This window comes from Corythoichthys intestinalis, chromosome 20 (genome assembly GCF_030265065.1).
Source record: "Corythoichthys intestinalis isolate RoL2023-P3 chromosome 20, ASM3026506v1, whole genome shotgun sequence".
Lineage (NCBI taxonomy): Eukaryota > Metazoa > Chordata > Actinopteri > Syngnathiformes > Syngnathidae > Corythoichthys > Corythoichthys intestinalis.
This window is the reverse complement of record NC_080414.1, coordinates 36541753-36564154: the sequence shown is the minus strand read 5'-3', so window position 1 is coordinate 36564154 and position 22402 is coordinate 36541753. Positions and strand designations below refer to the sequence as shown.

Sequence of the window (22402 nt, the reverse complement as noted above, 5' to 3'; positions counted from 1 at the left end):
GAGGAAAAAAAAAAGGGCCGACTAATAGCACGTGAAAAGGGGTAAATGTAAGTCTGAACATAATGAAAATAATTCACTTAATAACGGTAGGGTCAATTCTATTCTAACAACACATGGGAAGACAATCTAAATTACCTTTATAGCTGAACTCATTGTATAATGCAAATAGAGTTTCTTAAAAGTTGATGGTGACAATTTGAGCATCCTGAAAAGTTGCTAGTGTTATGTCCCTACCGTCCCTATACAAACCTACGCCCTTGTTGCAATGAACACACACAGGAGACACTACTTGACTGAATGAATGGAACATATTCAATACTGAGAGAGCTTGTTGAAAACATTATATTTATTTATAAAACTCATATGTTAAGATGTTAAATTGTCACTGTGCAAATATTTACTTTGGACAAAACATATCAGGCACCGAATAAAACACTTGATAATTTTGAATGACAGATATTAAATGACCACATACTGGACTGTCTCAGAAAATTAGAATACACAATATTCTAATTTTCTGAGACAGTCCTGTACATTAATCCACCATTTAAAGCAGGGGTGTCCAAACTTTTTGCAAAGGGGACCAGATTTGGCGTGGTAAAAATGTGGGGGGCCGACCTTGGCTGACGTCCTTTACATAGAACAATATACAGGACTGTCTCAGAAAATTAGAATGTTGTGTATTCTAATTTTCTGAGACAGTCCAGTACATCATGATTTCTTTACCCAATAAAATACAGTGGTTAAAAAAATAAACATCAGCTTTAAAACATTAACAATTTCAAGCACACACAAATATAACATCTTTTTAAACATCATTTTCCTTTTTACCAGTGGGGTTATTGCTTGGCAGCATAGGAAAAATAAGGTTTATTCTATACAACCACGATGGATTCCAGCAGCAAATCCCAATTACAGTGTGGCGGGCAATACCATTTTAACACACGTTACGATCTGGAGTACATACTTACAAACCAAGGGCCTAAGTTTGGTGTCAACATTAGTAGGGACGCTGCTATAAAAGCATAACTCGCATGTACACTTTTTGCTGGGGACGAGACATTAATAAGACCAAACAGATCAGGTGAACGGGGGTCAGGGCTACATTTCTCACGAATATGCTGATGTGTTTACTATGTAAAAATGAAAAGAGTTACAATTGTTGTTTCATGGGAGGTAGTCGTTTTTTAAAATGGGGGAATTCCCCCTTGCTTCATGTAAAAGAAATTTGCAGTGGTTGTTTTTGTGCGTTTCCTTTTTATTTTTGTTGGGGGGAGGAGGAGTGGTACTATTTATACTACTTAACCTATTCATGGAATTACATGTTACAGTGGTATGAAAAAGTATCTGAACCTTTCGGAATTTCTCAAAGTTCTGCATAAAATCCCCACCAAATGTGATCTGATCTTTGTCAAAATCACACAGATGAAAAACAGCGTCTGCTTTAACTAAAACCACCCAAACATTTATAGTTTTCCATATTTTAATGAGGATTGCATGCAAATAAAGACAGGAGGAGTGAAAATAAGTGAACCCTCTGCCTAAGGAGACTTACAGAGCAAATGAAACCAATTTTTTCCAAACAATTTAGGTCAGGTGTGTGCCCAATCACTGATGAGTGGTTTAAAGCTGCCCTGCACACTATAAAACACACACCAGGTAAGAAATGTCTTAATGAGAAGCATTGTCTGATGTGTATCATGGCTTGGTCAAAAGAGCTGCGATCAAGGATTGTTGATTTGTATAAGGCTGGGAAAGGATACAAAACCATCTCTACAAGTCTGGATGTCCATCAATTGACAGTCAGTGAAGCTGTCTACAAATGGAGAGAGTTTGGCACTGTTGCTTCTCTCCCAAGGAGTAGCCGTCCATCAAAGTTCAGCGCAGAATACTCAGAGAGGTAAAAAAGAACGCTAGTGTGTGTGCTAAAGACTTACATAAATCAATGGCACAGTCCAATATCTCTGTGCACACATCGACTATATGTAATACCATGGCAAAGAATGGTGTTCATGGGAGGACTCAACGGAGGAAGCCACTGCAGTCTAAAAAAACATTGTTGCTCGTTTAATGTTTGCATTAAGGCACTTGGACACTCCACAGACGTTTTGGCAAAATATTTTGTGGATTGATGAAACCAAAGTTGAATTGTTTGGAAGTAACACACAACATCATTTGTTGAGGAAAAATGGAGCAGCTCTCCAACATCAACACCTCATCTCCGCCGTGAAGTATGGTGGAGGGAGCATCATGATTTTGGGCTGTCTTGCTAACTCAGGGCCTGGACAACTTGCAAACATTAATGAAAGAATAAATTCAAAAGTTTATCAGGATGCTTCGCAGGAAACCTGAGGCCGTCTGTTAGACAGTTGAAGCTAAAAACAGGATGGATGCTGCAACAAGACAATAATCCAAAACACAGAAGTAAATCAACTCCAGAATTGTTTCAGAAGAACCTAACACACGTTTTGGAGTGGCCAAGTCAAAGTACAGACTTGAACCCCATTGAGATGCAGTGGCATGACCTAAAGACAGCGATTCATGCCGGTCATCCCAGGAATGACTACTGAATTACAGCAGTTTTGTAGAGAAGAATGGGCAAAGATTAGTTCTGATCGATGTGCCAGACTGATCTGCAGTTAGAGGAAGCATCTGGTTGAAGTTATTGCTGCCAAAGTGGGGGCCACAAAATATGAAATGTGAATGTCCACTTACTTATTTTCCCCCCTTCTGTCATTGTTTGCATACTATCCTCATTAAAATATGAAAACCTATCAATGTTTAAGTGGTTTTAGTTAATGCAGAGAGTTTTTTTCATCTGTGTGATTTTGAAAAAGATCAGATCACATTTGATGGTGATTTTATGCAGAAATGTGAGAAATTCCAAAAGGTTCTGATACTTCTTCATACCACTGTACTTCAGGGTTGTGTGACTGTGTGTGGGGGGAGGGTCTAGTCAACAGCCAATCTAACGTGTGTTTGGGGGGGGGGGGGGGGGGCACATTCAGCAAGTTAAAAGGGGTAAATGTAAGTCTATGGGAAGACAGTCTAAATGACCAATTTAACTGAACTCATTATATAATGCAAATAAGGTAACTTAAAAGTTGGTGGGGACAATTTGAGCATGTTATGTCCCCACCGTCCCTATGCAAACCTACGCCCTTGTTTCAAACACAACAAATACATAAAACCATGATCGGACCGACGACCAGAAATCTCAGTGGCATAAAACACATGCATTGCTAATGTACCAAACATAAAACTTGAGGATTAAAACAACTCCACTGAGGCAAAACCCAAACTGAAGCCATGCAGCTGCTCAAAATGTGTGCTAAGCATCCATTTTTACTGTATTATAAATTTTGCAGAGCGTAATTGTATATACATACATACATTCCTAAACGCTTGGTTTACCCCGTTCTTTCGCAAATAATTGTTCAAACCCCGACGAGCCACTTAAGTCACTTGCTACAACTGTCAGCCTACATTCTTATATATCTTTTAAACCAGTGTTGTTTTTGGCAGCCCTTTCAATTTTCGTCTGTCTTTCGGATGAAAATAACTAATAGTCTTAGTGATGTTTTAGTCATTTCAAAATGTGTTCGTTTACGTTACTTATGTTCGACGATTACCCAAAATTACTTTGTCTATAAAAGTCCAAAAACAAATAAATAAAGGTTTGCAACAATTTCAAATAAACATTGACAGACATACATATATTGCAGCGTTTACAAGGACAACGCTAACTTCATGATAATAATACACAAGAAGAAGAAAAACAGTAAAATATTTACAATTAGTTAAGCACACCTGGACGCCAAAACTGTATGTAAAAAAAAAAAGTTGCCCGAGAGTTTTAGATGACGAACGCCATGCTAAATGCTAACGTTGTAACGGTGTTGCAAAGATTGGAAGAGTAATTAGATTGCTTAAAAAAAATAACTCTGTTAGAAACGCCATTATTAACAACACTACTTACTTGTCTGAAAAGACGAAACTTGCCACGCTAAATGTAAAAGCTAACACAAACACTATGCTAAATGTATGAGTTACATTAGCAGGGGTCGACAATATAAATGGCCCGGTGGCCTGGACGAACTTTGAAAACCGTCAGGGCCACCAGAATGCTCCAACTACTGGCTCAATGGGGCCATTAAAAATAGTGTTTTGATGACGTTAAGCTATCCCGATAAAAGACAACCTTATAGTTTATGCAGCCAATCGTTGATCTCCGTGAGGCGTAAACACACCTCGCTCGCTCCCGCATAAATGGGTGCAACCTAATTACTGCTGCTGATATATTGTCAGTGTCTCATTACCCCATTAATGTTATACAACAAGACGACATGTTTCTGAAACCCCCAGCACCCAGCCAAGCACTGTTTTGCTGAACTTTTCATTAAATCTACCTCAAAAATACCTAAAAAAATAAATGCTATTTAAGCAAATTGTTGTCTTTTTCGTGATAATTGGGATAAACAACTGATATGTTGACCTGGGCCAGTGGTTTTGATAGTGGGGCCAATGAACATCAAATTTCCCTAATTGTTTACCCCTGACTAGTGTGTGATCAATCAGCACAGACGTTTAAAGACTAAAGGAACATTGCATATTCTCTCTTGCCAAGATAAGAAAAAAATTCTTAGCATGTGTTTCAAACTAAGCACGCCTGGAGCGCAGACTAGCTTGAGGCACAGCCTAACATCGATGAGTATTAAGGCGTGGTGGCGTAGCACATCTCACATGTGTGACAAGACCCAAACACTGTTACGATGCAGACTGACATACTCCACGTACAATAAGAAAAAGTTACGCATTGAGAACATATGACAGAAACTATGTTGCATTTTTGTCTCGTTGTTGTCTCATCAGATGAAAAACCTGGCATTCGTCTCATCATGTTTAAGTCTCTCAACCCAACCCAACAACATGAAAAAATTTGTTCCTTGACGAAATATTTTCATTACTGTCATCGTTGACAAACTGTTTTACACGTTTCATGTTCCTCCCTGCTTACTTTTACCATATCAAGTCCTGTATCATCAAGATTCAAATTTTAACTGCTTTCACAATTCGGTCTCCTTTTCTTCACCATCATCATTTCGTTCGATGTAATATTCGTCATCCGTAGTTGTATCTGAGCTGCTGTCAGAGGACTCTTCAAATGTGCTTAAGCTGGAGATGTAACCTCGCGAGGGTAGATGCCCTCTGGGAGAGTGGCTGTCCAGTGTTTCTCCAGGTGAGCTGGGAAAATTAGGCGGGGAAGGGGTGAGAGGTTTGGACATGCGTCTGGGCTGTGGTGACAGTGGAGGTGTAGGAGGAGGAGTTGGGGGGCTTACTGTTTCCCAGTCAAATTGACAAACATTCATCTTGGGGCTCCAATGATGGGGTGACATTGATGATACGGTGTCTGCAGGAGGACAAACAGAGACACCCGAGCTCCACTGAGCCAAACGCCGTGTCAGCGATCTGGGAAGAGATCTTGATCTGGCTTTTACTGCATCGCTGGGTAAGTAAGACTGGATCTGCCTGATCGGTCTATGTTTGCAATGCTTCTCTAACCACTGCTTAAATTCCTCATCAGTTTGTCCGTGCGTCTGGACTGATTCCGATAGGTCACCCACGCTCATGAATCTGGGACCGGTGGAGATTCGTCCAGGTCCTGACGGCCGACTGGAGAGTACAGAGCTCACAGAAACTGACCTCCCTGGTTCAATACCGTATTTTAAATCAGCATAGCACGAGGCGTCGTCCTGTACCGGACCTATACTTGGTGGACCAGTGGAGGCCCGGCTTCTCCGTGAACTCACTAGACTTATTCCTTCCCCTGGCTCACATGGTGATGAGCTCTCTCTTCGGCGCTGAATCTTTGGGCTGTAGAAGACGTTATCATTGGCCGCATCGGGTGAAGAAAATGGTGAGTGGGTGGAAAGAGAGGAGAAGGGGGAGAATGGACTCTTGGAACTGGAAGTTGATTTCCTCACCTTAGTACCGGTACTATGATCCAAACAAAGAAGGAACTGGTCTGTGTCTCTATTCTTCACTCCATTCTGGTCAGGCAATTCTTTTGCAGCAGTGGTTAGTTTGTTTTGGTCTTTGGTATTGGACTGGTCAGGATAAATGAAGAACTCATTTTCTGTCATGGAATTTTGGATGGATAATTTTGGTATTATGGAATATCTTTTCTGTATCCAATCTTCACCTTGTTTTGCCTTGTTTTCCTGCAGTCCGTTCTCTTGTTGGTCACGCACTGCATTTCTTTGGCTCTCAATTGTGGCATCATGGGTACTGCTGCAATCGCTCAGTTCCCCGACAGAGGGTGTATCATAAGCTTGCCTCCATTTGCTTGGAGGAAGCTCATCATCAGGGCGTTTGGTGCTGAATGTATGCCTCAGTATGCTGATAACCTGGTCCATTTTGTTTGAAGATTTGTTGGCCTTTTCAGGTTCTGAGTTTGGCGTGCTGAGACTTTTCTTCAGACCAAAACGACGTCTCTTAGGGCTTTGCTCATTGTTGTTCTCAGCTGAGAAAAGTCGGAATTTGCCGATCACGCTCTCCTTCATTCTTTTGTTGCCGACTTCGTCACCAGCAGACTGACTCTCTGTTGAGCTGCTGCCACTTGAACTTTGATTTGAATGACTCAGAGTTTTGTGTGACTGCTCATTTGACTTTGCCATCAAAGAAGGGACAGTCTTTGTGTGAAGTTGCATTGATTCAGGCCTTGCATTCTTTGGAGCAGTAGCACACGTATTCGTTTTGTGGGTTTGCAGAGATTGCGAGGTGGCATTAACTCCACTTTCAGCAAGCATGCATCCATTTTGTTGATTACGGCATATACTGTTGTAGTTGTTATTGTTGATATCATCTGTTGGAACACTATCCACTGACTTTTCATGCGATAACATTTTGCTCTGGAGGGCGGAAGACAATTGTTTCGGTGAATTTTTAAGTGTCAGTTTTAGGTTAGATGTGGTCACATCTGGATCAGACTGTAAGGAATTTGGGGGGGAATTATTTGAAATTATATATGGATTTTGGAAGAGTGGCATCCTAAGGTTAGACTTCTTAGTTTCACCACGGTTGGAGATTAGAGTGGAGTAAGGCGGGGGACTGTAGCGGATCTTGTATCCATTTGAAAAGTCAGAAAGGGGCGTGAGAGGAGTTGTTTGACGCAGGAATTCATCACCTTGCAATGACAGTGACCTCTGCAGTCGGCACAGGGTTGCATCTTTTTTCTCTTGGTCAGAGCCCATCAAGTTGGTATGGTTTTGTTGAGAATCTCCTCCCTCAGTTGATGTTCTTTCTGCAAAGTCAGAAGAGAGAGATCTATACTTCTCTCCTTTTCCCACCTGCAAGTTAGACGTCTTAGGTGACGTGGTAAGACAGGTGTTTTTTGTGTTTTGACTGCCCAATCTTAGAAACGAGAAGATAGATGGGGCTCTGATGAGTCGCTGAGACCTTGAGCGAGATAAAGGGATGGTTAGGACAGACGTATCTGGACTTTTAGTAGGTTCAAAGTTCTCTGAGTCTTCCCACATGACATGCTTCACTCTCTTTCCTTGTCCTTGGCCTGGTTTTTTATTGTCTTTTTCTGATCGGTTGGTTAATATTCCTCCCGCTTTTAGGTTTGGACTGGTTGGGGTTGCAGGCGGTGTTTGGAGATGTGATGTCATGGCAAGAGTGCTGCTACTCTGGGTGGGAGTAGTTGTTGTGGCCAGAGAAGTGGACGTAGAAGCGAGGCTACAGTTTGTTTTGGAAGTGTCTTTCGCCATCGGAACAAGGCAGGACACAGCTTTTGCTTGGTAAGCGCTGGGGGTGGCAGAATAACTTCTAGTGAAGCCCAGAGGTGAGGTGGTGGTGGTGACTGTATTGGAGATTTTTAATGTTTGAGCTGTAGAGCTAATCAATGAAGTGCTAACATTGGTCTGAGAACAATCTGGTTTGGACTGAAATGAAGGACAGGAATTTTGATTCTGTGAGAAACCACAGACATTTTTAGAGCCAACAACCTGATTCTTGAAAGTGTGAGTGCTATCAAGAGACGGAAACTGTTTAATTGTCTGGCTTTGATTAGTGTTATTTTTTGTGAGTAAAAAATGATTATTTCTGGTTTTGGTCTCAGGAGGGGGTGGGCTATTCGGTCTTAACATAGCTGTCGACAAATCGCTCACATGTGCTTGAAATGAGCCGTTACTTACATCACGCTTAATGGAATTTCTTTGGTGACTCATAGTAGGTTGCCCGTCAAGCAAACTTTGAGACTTTCGTGCCTCTGGTCTTTTCAAACTGGACTCGTGCAGTTGTTTGGCAAGCCTGACTTTGTCAAGTGAATAGTCAGTATGTTTCTCTTTGGAAGGACCAGATCCGCCTTTTTGTGGCTTCAAAGAATTGATGCTACCGTTGCAAACTGACTCTGTTGTGATACTGTTGCGGCTATTGTTGGAAATTTGAGAGTCAAGACTTTTGTTATTAGTTGGACTTAGAGCTGGTGTGTCACAATTATTGTTACAAAGAGGAATTAAGGGAGTGTTTGGCTTGTTTACGACATTGGGCGTGTCGGTGAGAACTGGAGTTAGTCTGCCCTTCTGGCAATTTGAATGCCACCTGGAAGAGGATGTCTCAGATGCATTTCTAGGAGATACACCAGTTTCTGAAAGCAGACCCGCCTCGTATTGACATTGTTTATGCGATGATACAGTGTTGTCAGAAAATATGTTCAAACTTCTCCCTGAACCTCTCCGATTCTGTTCATTCTCTGAGGTTCGTCGAATGAAAAGTGCTTGTCTAGAGCCTGAAAGACTTGGCTGCTCTCTATTCATCACTTGTGGTTGTTTGGGTGTGTCAGTTGTAACTTTGTTTATGTCTGTGGATGGAAACAAGTTTGTTTTCATTACGTCTCTTTTACCTTGATTAGTTAATGATAGAGAACTAGCTGGTTGCGTCTCAGGTGTCCTAGAAGAAATGGACAAAGAATATGGGAGCAACTTAAACCTTTCCCTCTCAAGTGTTTTGTGACTGGGTTGGGACGGATGTGTTGGGTAGTGTTTTACATCTTGATCACTGCTGAGCGGCATTGGCGTGACCTCAGATGGAGTAGGAATATTAGAGTTCATGTTTTGATTGTTAATTTTTCTTAACGATAGAAGAAGACTGCTCGTTGTTGGCTTTGAACTCAAAGACGAGCGTCGCACTGGATGACAGTCTTGTGGATTCCTCTTTTGCCCATATTGATTCCAGGTGGTGCTTGCTTCAGCTTTTTTCATATCAGAAGAGCGTCCATCCAACGAAACCGTTCGAGTGACTTTACTCTCTGCTTCGTATTTGAGGGTTTGAGGACCACTTTTAGTGGACCAGCCAGTAGTGTTCTGCCTACTGCTCAGAAATGGAGCTCTTGACTGGGTTGATGATATGTTAAACACAGTACCCATAGCACTTTGACAGCCCTGAGAGTAATCCCGTGGAGGAGTTGCCTCAGAGTTTTCCACACCTGGTAAATTTTCCAAAGTATCCAAACTGCCTGTTGCCTCCAGCCTTTTGGACCGTCGAAGTCGGCCACTCCATGTGGGTGCAAGTACAGTCACCATTGCAGAAGACAACATGACTTCATCGGATCGAGACAGCTCAAAGTCAGTTTGCTTTTGAAGCTTGGCACGGCCCTTTGCGGTTGGTTCTAGTTCAGCTCCTAGTTGTGATCCACATGGAAGACTACTTCTGGATTTCCGACTACTGAATATAACTTTGATAATGTCTTCGTCCTTCTCGGCCAGAAATTGTATCTTCACAGGTAATGGAGAATCTGGAGAAACATCTCTGGATGTGTCAGGGACTGAAGTCTGTTCATTCAACTGTCAAAACAAAACAACAAAAACATATTTAGGCATATTTAGAAAAACCAAATTACCTCTAAAATGCATGACTTCTGATTAGGATTGGGCATCGTTTGAAATTGAACGATTCCGGTTCTGATTCCACGTTTTGATTCTGGTTCCGAGCGATTCTCGATTCCGATTCTTTTAAGAGGCAGGGTAAACAAAAAATATGCAGGGTCCAAAAAAAATGCATTGTTTATATTAAAGTCTTAACTTCACGATGATTTTTTATATTATATTTATATTTTATATTAAATGAACTTCTCACAGGGCTAATTTTAACTTGTATATAAATACGGTGGGGCAAATAAGTATTTAGTCAACCACCAATTGCTCCCCAAAATTTCTCCTACTTGAAAAGATTAGAGAGGCCTGTATTTGTCAGCATGGGTAAACCATGTAGTAGAGATTCATTTTTTTCGATGACTCCAACACGTGAATGCAGCATCATTATTACGGTACGTGTGCCAAACCGCCAATCATACAATCGACAGTGAAAATGACATCTTCCCACCTGCTTTACAGGTTTGTGCCAGATAAACAGCCCAACCTTCTTCTTAGTTTTTACCTAAGTGTTGATGTTTGTTTGGTTGCCTATTCCCATGAATGGTGAATTTAAATGGTCCAACTTTACTCTTTACCAGAGGCGTAGCGTCCCATTAAGCATACGCAGGCAATTGCCTAGGGCCCCCAGCTACCAGGGGCCCCCAAAGGGCCAACAAATTTAGCACATAAAAACTTAGCAAGCACACTCACCTTCACTGCATTGTTGATACAAGTATTGGTTGTTGTGTAATATCATAGATTTATTTAACTGTTTCTCTATTCTGTTGTCAGACTCATTTTGCATAACTGTTTAACCAAGTCCAATCAGTTTTAGATCTGCATGTATGTGCTTAGAGTGAATCATTATAAATCATGTGAGAAGTCTTTCCTGCTATGAATTGTGATGGCTTTCACGGGCCACCTCATTATTCATGTGACTATTTAAAGAAATGGGGATTTTTCCAAGAAAGTCCATTAATGGGTCTATCGTATTCCTCGTTGAATACTCTATAATAAAAATATAACATATCCGCATCTAAAATAATCCTAAACGATTTTATTAGCAATTTTAAAACTGCTTTTAGCAAGGTTTCTTGGCTATGCGGTATGCCGCTGCGTACGTTCCCATAGCAGTCCTGTTTTTGTCCTACGTCACAAGCGTTGCATATTCTGAGAACGAGAATAGGCGTAAGCGTAAGGTGCGCATTTCGAGCAGAGGACGGCCACCCCACCTGATGGGGGATTAATCTGTGAGTCCATGAACGAATGTAAGTATTTCCAATGCAGTCGTGTTCAGGCTGGGATACCTCACATTCATGTCAGATATGAAAAAGATTGAACGTTGTATGAGGGAGTTAATAGTAATTTTCTGAATACTGTTCATGCGTCTAGGTGAGTTTAATTAATTGCAAATAATGTGCTGTTTTCCTGCTGAGTGTGTATTATCATCATGAAGATGTTGATGTCCTTGTAGACTCTACATTGACAGACGAGCACATAATTGTAGAGTCATAGACTTCATAATGTATTGACGGTCAGATCGGTCATGCACTGCGCCTCGCATTCAAGTAGGGGGCCGCCCACATCAAGGGGAGCTATTCACAAACATATGCCTGCAGCGATCAAACGCCGGATTTCTGTTGAAAAAGTACGAAAGCTGTACCGCATAAAAAGAGGAAGGATTGTCTCAGGAGTGACTTATATTTTTTGTACCACGCATGCATTTTGATAGCCTGGCTCTGCCAGACTATTCTCCCTGTATTTTTCAAACAGAGAGAAATAGTCTGGGACCCATCCCATTGACGGCCTTTTCGAGCAGATACAAAATCAATCGACAAATCAGATTCGTTTATTTGCGTGACGTGTTCTTCACGAGCAACGTCACTCTTGCGCGTCGAAAGTCGTCCCTTCAGCAACACAGACGGTGAACGGCAGAGCCGAGAATATGTTCCAATCCACGGTAAAATCAGTTTTAAATGACCAAAAACACATCGACACGAGTCACTGACAACAATCTGTCTCGCGCTAGCCATGTCGAATAAACTCCGCTCTCTTCATATGTTTACTTCCGCGCGCAAGTCCATCATCCTGAAGTCGCCATTTTACTAACGTCACGTCTGCCCGTCGCTGATTGGTCCACTCCGCTGTCTGTATGCTGTGGCTTGCTCCGCCCTGGAAATTGTTTCCGTGGGAAGGGTGGCCAGACTCAATAGCTGGAACAGCGTTGGGTCTGGTGTACCAGGCTAGCATTTTGAAGCATTGTGAAAAAAAAATCAATGAGATAAATAGCCGCTACTGCATGAGCATCATAGTTCGCAATATTTACGTAAAATAAATGCCAACTGCATGTTTTTTTATTTTTATTTTTAACCAAGAATCAAGACTGTTTTACCTACATATCTATAAGGAATTTGGGGATTTGAGCATTTATTCACAAGAATTTTCACTGGAAAAGCTCTGTTTACATCAGGCGGCCGCTAGCTACATTTACTAACAGACTAGCATTGTACTTTGACATATTTACATAAAATAAATGCTAACTGCATTGTTTTTTTTGCTTTTAACCAAGAATTGAGACTGTTTTATGTCCATATCTAGGAAGAATTAAGAGATTTAAGCATTTATTCACAAGAATTTTCAACGAAAAAAGCTCTTTTTCTGTGATTCCACTCCGTCAGCTTTGATGGCCTCGCCAACAATATAGTATAGTCTATAGTAGAGTCTACAATTATGTGCTCGTCTGTCAATGTTCATTCGAAATTGTTGGAAACCTTTTATTATTTTTTTTTTACTCATGGAATAAAACTTTTGAAGTTTATAGACGGAAACATTTTGAGAATTGTCGACTAAAACTAGAAGAAATTTGAGAGTTTTCGTTGACTAAAAACTAGATGAAGACCAACACATTTTGAACGAACTAAAATATGACTAAGACTAATAAGTATTTTCAACCAAAAGACTAAGACGAAAATTAAAGGGGCTGCCATAAACAACACCGCTATCAAGGTACGTTTTGCACAATGGGCTGCTTTCAAGTGCCTATGAAGCTGCTGGATGAATACGGTGCTCAGCTCAAAGCAACTTGATGCCTGACTGAGCTGAAAACTTCAGCATTCCTGAATCGTAAAAAACAACAACAACTAGGTCACAAGAAAACCAAGGTTCCACTGTATGAATTTCAGCAATTTCAGAGCAATGGAAGTCTGCAAGAAGTGTTCCCAAGGTGTACTACACTAAAATATTCAAGTCTTGACAAACAGGTTGTTGAGAAGTAGATACACACCCTTCCCTTTCTTGTTCTATGCTTTAGAGAGGATACAATGTCACAAAGGTTCACGATCTGATCATAAAGAAATAAAAATACTTGAATCACGAGGTATTTCCAAAAGGTGTCATTCGAGGTATGAAACATGGTGATAAAACTATGAAATTTCAACATTGATCTTATTGTAATATACAAGCCAAATCACAAATCCTATTACATTTCCATGATAACTGATGGCTTACCTGAGAGCTGTAGCCCACAGTTTTACTCCTCTGTGACTCATTTGATCTGAAGGAGACAGATCAGATTTGAATGTAAGAACAGAGTTTTCAACAAGTAAAAAATGTCATTAATTAAATGAGCAACTGAGCCCGATTTACAATTTACAGAAATAGGAAACAGGATTTTTATGAACAAGAATTCTAAAGTTTTGGACTGATTAGAAGACGAACATTTAGCGCACCAATGCTGAGCAACATGAAGATCAGCATTCCTTTCTTCCTGTCCTTCACTAAACAGTTTTCACACACTTCAGTCGCACCTCGTGGCATGAAAACATTTAGAAGGCATGTACATATGTCTGTGACAAGGTTAAAAAGGATCACACTATACTACGTAGGTTCTCTACCGAACCCTTTCGTTCCATAATTCTATATGCAATTAAGCTTGAACATACGCAATTACTTTATAGACAGAATGTGGGGCAAACTGTACTGAATGCTCGGCATGCAATTAAGATTAAAAATGGCTTCTTACGGGATTTCCAATTTTGTTTTTTTTAACTGTTTCACACATATGATAGATAGAAAGACAGTGCAGTATGTGAAAAAATAAAAGTCTGACCACAAATAACACATTTACCGTAATCGTGTCGGAGAAATTGACCGAGGGATTTTTCTCATGAAGGGCGGAACAGGTTCTTATAATAGCTCATGTTACATAGTAGTACAGGGAATGATGAATCACAATATCCCAAGGTTTCAATGAAGTAGAGAGGCATAAAACACTCAAAATCTTAAGATGAATTATGACAATTATTCATTCATGCAAAGTCAGGTAAATTTTGTTTTCACACACTTCAGTTGCACCTCGTGGCATGAAAACATTTAGAAGGCATGTACATATGTCTGTGACAAGGTTAAAAAGGATCAAACAATTAAGCAATTAGTTATGCAATTAAGATTGAACATACGCAATTACTTTATAGGCAGACTGTGGGGCAAATTGTACTGAATGCTCGGCATGCAATTAAGATTAAAACGGCTTCTTACGGGATTTCCCAAATTTTTTTTTCCTTTCACGCATGAGATAAAGAAAAAAAAAATCCAAATCTGACCACAACAACACCTGTCTGCCTGTCTTTTCTCATGAAGGGCGGAACAGGTTCTTATTATAGCTCTTGTTACATAGTAGTTCAGGGAATGTTGAATCACAATATCCCAAGGTTTCAATGAAGTAGGGAGGCATGAAAACACTCAACATTTTGAGCTTACATTTGAATTATGACCAGGGGTCGCGTTAACCGGATATTTTCCGTCGTTGACCGGTTTTTTAAAACGGTGACGGAAAAAACTGAAGTCCGTCCCTCATTTTGACAGGTTGCAATTCACACCCCAGACCACAGGGTGGCGAGTTAGCATATTAATTAGCTATTGTCTCTCTTAATGCATGACGTCGTTGGCTCTTCTGTCAGAATATTGTAGCGTCACCGGGGTCTGGCGGCGGCACCGTGATTGACACATCAACGCGAGGTTCTTATTGGTGCACCCGGTGTGCCAGCGCGTCATCCAATTGATGGACAAGATTGCCGCCTGTGTATAGACCCCAATCACATGACGTCACAACTCCGCCCCCCTGACCGGAGCCGCCATATTGTGTGTCAGCTCGTCATGTTTACACATTACCGCTACGTACATGCCTCCTATTACGGCGTGTTTTTCTGCTCGTTAATATTAATAATCAAAATGGTGAAGGCGTGTGTGGCGGTTGGTTGCTGTAACAGAGAAGATAGACGGAGAGACTTGAAGTTCTACCGTATTCTGAGAGACCCGAAGATGAGAGCGAGGTGGACGGCTGTAATTCGACAAGAAATCTGGGCACCAAACGATCACCACAGACTATGTAGTAGTCTTTTTATATCTGGTAAGATGCATTTAATATATATTTAGAAGATTTTGGGCTGACAACCACAATTAAGATCATTGTGTGACGTTGGTGATTGGGGTCTATATCGTTGCCTCTTTTTCTTTGGGGGCGGAGTTGTTGGCGGTAAGCAGAGTAAAAAGGGAGAAAAATACCACGACTTCCGTGTCTAATTTTTCGCCGCCAAGCAAGCGTTACAATATTAATTAAAAATGAATGAATACTAAATACTATTGAATATGTCATCATTATCATTTTAAAAATTTAAGTGACGGGTAAAAATAGACTATGACCGGATTTTTATGACCCTGTCAGTCAAAATGACAGACAACGAAAATGTCTAGTGCAACCTCTGATTATGACAATTATTTATTCATGCAAAGTCAGGTAAAATTTGGCCTACTGAAAATGTAATCATACAATAACTTTAATAATAAGTTATTTAGATGATCATCAAAACATATCTGGTTTTATTGATTGGTGTATCATATGCTGTACCATGTACCATATGCTGTTTGTGAACCTAAAGTAAAGATCCGAAAGTCTCAACGGTCAGGGCGCAGGTAATCTTTCCAGCCACGCAACTTGGTAATCACGTCATCCACGTGCTTGCAGTACACCTCATTCGAAAGGTCAGAAGTGGAGCTTCACTCTCGTTTTTGCTTTAAGTCAATAGACCAATTAAAACGAGAGATAATGCCATTTGAGTTTTATTGTTTTTTTAGCCCTCATGAGTAAGCATTAGAATGCTACATGGACCATTTCTTCATTGTTTCTGGTCCTTTTTGTAATTGGGAAGCGCCGTGGAGAACTATGGACATGAAGAACTGCAATGGGAACTAAGTACTGTTTATGCGAAAGAAAAAAAAAAGAAAACGACTGGAGACAAAACGGCGGATGAGACTCCGGTAACGTAAAGTCGAAATCATGTAAGTCGGGTATATCGTACCCCGGGAACTACCTGTACATAACTTTGAATTAAACCGACCTGAAGCCGCAAACTGTAAATGTCCGAGTGTTCAAAATCCTCTATACTTACTGATAAGAAACGCCATGTGGTTCTTCTTAAGACTGGGCAGTGTTTTAAGAGACGCTCTTCGTTCTGGAATTAATGCTAACGCGAATGCTACACTAACGCCAGGAGTTAGCCAGGAGCCAGGAGCTTTAAAGCCTAAAGCAACACTGCATTTTCTTTCTTGGCAAGATAACAAATCTTACCGTATTTCCAAACAAGCACGACAGAGCGCAGCCTGGCTTGAGATACATCCTAAACTCTGGTGAGGAGAGTGAGGGAGAGGCGCAGCACATCTCACATGAGTGACACGACCCAAACACTGCTACGATGCAAGCTAACGTACTCCACGTACAATATGAAAACGTCACGCATTGTGAACATATGACAGAAACGATGTCGCATTTTAGTCTCGTACTCGTCTCGCCAGACCAAAATTGGCATTTGTTTTGTTATATTTTAGTCTCCCGAGCCACGTTTTTAGCTCGTCATCGTCACATCATCGTCATGAAAAAAATTGTTTGTCGACGAAATATTTTCGTTTTCGCACTGTTGGCGAAAACAACACTGATTTAAACAACTTGTTGAAGAGGATGATATAACCTGTTTTGACCACAGTATAAAGGCCAAAACGCCTATGACTATGCTTGCTGTTTCTATTAAATGATCAAATATAAACCCATTTTAATGTTGAATGTTCATCCTGACAAGTTGAATAAATATCATGTTTCAAAACGCTTCGTTGAGAATGTTTGGTTGTCAATAGGACATCAATATTACAAATTTTGGATTTTTTTTGTCTTTATGGTCCCAAAATACTGATGTAATTGGACAGTGAAGAAAACAACTATTTGGACTTGAAGGTTATGGTGCCCTAAAAAGGGACCCAACCAGGGCATTGTGAAGAATTCTTCGAAATATAGAGGCAACATCAAAGGCATCCAAAATCGGACAACATAGGCGCCTACATTAGAGGGTGAACAGGAACGTTGTTCCAACTATGAAAATGCCTGCCTCAGGATAGTTCTAAATTCCGTGTGCAACATCCTTCGCATTCTTCAAATGCTAAACTGCGCGCATTCAACGTATGTGAAATTCCGACTGATGCACTGACATGATGTCAACCTTGTTTGGGTTTACCTAAACACACAGGAGTCTTGCTTCCTCTTGAGTCTGAGCTCAGGTTTATCCAGATCCAGGTTTTTGGAGCGTGTCAACACAAGGTAGGTGGTGTATCTGGGTCCACACCCAACATCCCCCTCTTTTGCTGGTTTGTCTGCTCCGAATGTTAGTGCTGCAATAGATTCAGGGAATAGGAATATCTCATTCATTGACATCTGGGATGTACAGTTTCAGTGTTCCTTTGATTTTTAAGCCGCATACATATTTGTTGTGTGGTGACAGTCTTTATCAATTTTTGTTACATCTCAGACTTGTGTGTTTCACCTTTGTGAGTCCTTTCATATGCGAAGGCACAACGGCGAGAGTGCTGCGGATGGGGAGTTTCGTGCCTGTTCACCTGTCTGCAAAGTCAAAGAAAATAATGAATTTAGTTTATATTCACTGCAAATTGAGGCTGCAACACTTAATCGATTAAAATCGATTAATAAATTAGTTGCCAACTAATTTGATAACAGCTTTTTGCCGGCAGCTATGAGCAGTCCTGTTTGCGTCCTTGTTTGTGTGTAGTGTGAGGCTGCACGCGCGCCAGTGATTAGAGCTAGAGAGAGAGAGAGAGATTTTTGTACTGAGAAAGCAGCCCGACTGCACTTTATAGATACTTGTCAATATTTAAAGAGCCCCAATATCTTTTAAAAGCCAGTGAGGGACACAGTCAGATAAGAATTTATTAAAATAGCATATGACAACAACAGCATTTTATGCACTTTATGCTGCGTTTTCTGGTTTCAGTAGATCCAGAATTGTCAGTTCATTAATCAGACCTTTCTAATATAAAGATTGTGTTCCTTTAACAATTAAAAGTCCTATGTCAAGAACAAACATTACATGCTGGATTTCTTCCATCTTTGGCTTTTGTTTAGTGTGTGGAGTTCCTGTTCATTGTTGAAGTTGTGGCGGGTTTCACACTGAAATTAGGTCACTTCACTTAAACTCCATTTCCTTGTTTGAGGAGGAAATAAAAAGCTGATAAGTAAAATAGTGTTAAAGCACTGACTTTAGAATTCTATTATCTTAGATTCTTGCATTACTCCCTTAACAGATTTTGTAAGTGCATTGAATGAAGTGTGCAAATATGCTTGCGATGACTATCGTCCAATAAATGTCATGCACCGTCCTTATAAATCTCATAAATCAGCTTCCTCATGTAATCAGTGTGACTGATAAGCAGCAGTTATATAATCCAACTGTGCACTCACCACACTTTCTCTTGCACAGATAACACAACAAAAACACCCACTAACATTGCTGCTAAAGCGTGCATATGCTGAGCCTCCACTCACGTGACAACATAAAGATTATGTATTTACGAAAATATGACATATGTTACTGCAAAAGCTACACAGAATGCTCAATATCAATATATGACTTACAATATCGTAAATTCCCACACAAAATAACTGCCTGGCTTGGTCACATCGATTATTGGAGTTGATCTTCACCCTTTATAATAATGCGTGATAACATCTGGCTTAGTTATAAAAGAAGACTTGCATGACCTGACAGGAGAGAAAGTTACAAGAAAGGAGGACCATCTTCATGCAGCTTTGCTGCCAAGCTCGACACTCCTTTCATGCAGCTGTCTTTGGTGCTGATGTTCCCACAGGCCATTAGAAGCAATCAAAACACATCACACACGCACACCCAACCACCAACATGGTACCTCAACTCACAACACTTCTTGGCAATTATCCAATTTCATGTCCTGAGCCTATAAAACATGATGATGAAATGTACATTGTTAACAGTTGCCGATTAATGTCGATCCATAATCTGCTATCAAGGTCAACTACGTCTTTGCAGAACCTTGAAGGATTTTCACTAGATTGCGACGTTATTCTTAGAATGATATTTTCTACATCGTAACATGCCAACTTCCCTCAGGGATCGATGTAATACTTTCATGCTGTCTTTAATGGGTGCTAAAAGCCTACCAAGCACAGACTTGAAAGAAGCAATCTATTCAACTTGAGGGCACGTTTTATTTTTATTATGCATTTCATCTTTTGTTCATACACAAAATGCAAAACTGTTTGCAGGTCTCCCAGACTGCTCCTAAATGGGGGCATTTCATCCCTACAATTTGCATCAACGCAATTAAATTTAGTAAGTAAAAAAGTAAATCTACTTGCACCTGTGCAAGTACGACTTTAGCAGATTTAATTAAAAAAACAAAACAAAAAAAATATGACTCTTGATTTTTTTCATGGCTGACTGATTGTTGGCAGTAATGCCCAAATAAGTTAGTATAGCATTGCATGTATCAGTAATTTAGTAAAAATGAGTGGAAATGAAAAGATTGACAGGGTTCCTCCAGCTCAAGGAAAGTTAAATTCAAGACTTATTAATGTTGTATGAGACCAACTTGACAACAAACCAAAATTGTGGGCAAAGGCGGGCACAACGGGACGTCAAGTAGTGTGATCTAGTTGTTGCTATAATTCACGCCCAATCAATCGTATGACATCCGGCAAGAGGAGCCACGTAAACAACAGAGTATCGAGCAGTGATATCGCTTGATTCATCTGTGTTATTCTTACCACCAGAGCTTAATTTTTAAATTGTAAGGTGCCGCAACGCAAAGTACATACAGTATAACAGCACAGGGATGATGAAACGGGCACAGGTCCCGGAACGTACGCAGAAAATGGTGCTGAAAACAACACGCAAATGCCCACCTGTTATGCTGTAGGACTTACAAGCCTCAATTTTAGATAATATCGATGGTATAAATGTAATGACAACAATTTACAATTATTTAGGCTATACTCCGCATAGCACGGGCAATTGTCCACATAACCACAGGTGGAACTTACAGTAACATACAGTCTAACTTGTAATACATAAAAAAAAAAAAAAAAATCAGAGATTACAATAAATAAGAAACCCTTTCTTTTGCGAGTTTCACCCCCCCCCCCCCCCCCCCCCCCCCCGTCTTCTCTGGCCCCAAACTTCCCACCACCTTACAAATTGTGCAGCCCAAACATGAATTTTCCATAAGGGTACTGGCCTGTTGCTCGGGCTGTCGGTGGTCCACCGTCCTGACTGCTGGCGCTGTAGCTGGCCCCCACTCCGGGTGGCGCTGAACCTGACCAGCTGCTGCCACGGTAGCAGCCTCATCAACAAATCTCCGACTTTCATATGATGTGAAATTTTTATAAACAACATGCAATTCTTGGGATTTGTTCTGTCAATGAATTATTATTTTATTTTATACTGTAATGTCCGTAACTATGCACACATCTCTTTAAGAGACGCTGGGACTGAAGAGCTGTGAGGTAGCAGGAAGCGAGGCGGAGACGGGCGAGAAGCAAAAGTTAGCGGTCGAATGTGGCGGCAGTCCGCTGTTATTTTGTTTATTGTTTTTCTATTGTTGCCACAATAAATTGGAGAAAGCCATCGACAACTCCTCTCCTTCTTTCCCTCCATTCGGGGCTATTACAATACACTTTTTAAAAACGTTTTTATATCATTATTATTTTCTAAACACGAGAGGGGCCGGATCTGCTCAAATAAGTCCCGGAACACAGGGAGGCCAAAATCAAGAGGTGCCGGATCTTGTTTCCGGTAGGACAAATGAACCCCTGCTTACCATAAAATAACCATTACTTGCAATAGACCTGCAAAGTCAAAATTCTTTGTTGAATTTCATCATTTTGATAGGGACAATGTTTACTTACGCTTACGTGAAATTTCGCAACAACTTATGAGATCGGTGCCATATCGCTCTTAGAAATCTTAGATGGAATGAGTTTTAAAAGTATTAGTATTTCACATGAAAAACAGCAGGGCTCCAGATTGCGACCGAATGGTGGCATTTTACAACTAAAATTAGAATAATTATGGCTTAGTAAAACTACTCTTACAACTACAGTGCTACCTCTATATACGAAGTTAATTCGTTCCAGGACCTTGTTTGAAAGTCGAAATGGTCGTATGTCGAGCAGGACTTTCCCATAAGAATACATTATATGTCCATTAATTTGTTCCACAGCCCAAAAACCTACATTAAACCCTTAATAAATGTTATTGCAAATAGCAATTAAACAGAGAAAAACAAATGAATTATGAATAAAAATGGAAACAATTATATAATAATAGTAATAATAATAATAATACCTGTAATAATTAGGGGTGTCAAACAATTAAAATTTTTAATCGAGTTAATTACAGCTTAAAAATTAGTTAATCGTAATTAATCGCAATTAATCGCAATTCAAACCATCTATAAAATATGCCATATTTTTCTGTAAATTAATGTTGGAATGGAAAGATAAGACACAAGATGGATATATACATTCAACATACGGTACATAAGTACTGTATTTGTTTATTATGACAATAAATCAACAAGATGGCATTACCATTACTAACATTCTGTTAAAGTGATCCATGGATAGAAAGACTTGTAGTTCTTAAAAGATAAATGTTAGTACAAGTTATAGAAATTTTATATTAAAACCCCTCTTAATGTTTTCGTTTTAATAAAATTTTTAAAATTTTCATTCAAAAAATAAACTAGTAGCCCGCCATTGTTGATGTCAATAATTACTTACACAATGCTCATGGGTGCTGAAGCCTATAAAATCAGTCGCACCCAAGCGCCAGCAGAGGGCGACAAAACTCCGAAAAACACAACAAGTACACATTTCACTGTGCTGTCATTTTAATCTGTTTGAGCGGGGCATTTGTGCGTTAATTGCGTCAAATATTTTAATGTGATTAATTAAAAAAATTAATTACCGCCCGTTAACGCGATAATTTTGACAGCCCTAGTAATAATGTAACGAATCGGGTTCTAATGTGGGGGATGTGTTTTGCGTGGTGTACCTGAACACACCGCGGGCTGACTTGACAGAGTGAGAGAGGACATTTTACTTTCACTTTGTT

At 40.2% G+C, this 22402-nt stretch overlaps 1 protein-coding gene across 1 annotated transcript in view; it reads right to left on the bottom strand.

The window, feature by feature from the left end:
* Positions 1-203: 203 nt before the first annotated feature.
* zmp:0000000991 (mucin-2) overlaps positions 204-22402 on the bottom strand; it is a 31176-nt gene continuing 8977 nt past the window's right edge. Inside the window, exons 2-5 of the mRNA XM_057824814.1 lie at positions 17780-17856; positions 17474-17627; positions 13422-13467; positions 204-9845 (exon numbers count right to left, since the gene is read on the bottom strand). Of these exons, the coding sequence (XP_057680797.1) occupies positions 5067-9845; positions 13422-13467; positions 17474-17627; positions 17780-17856 (5056 nt within the window). The 3' untranslated portion in view covers positions 204-5066. The remainder of the gene's footprint in view (positions 9846-13421; positions 13468-17473; positions 17628-17779; positions 17857-22402) is intronic.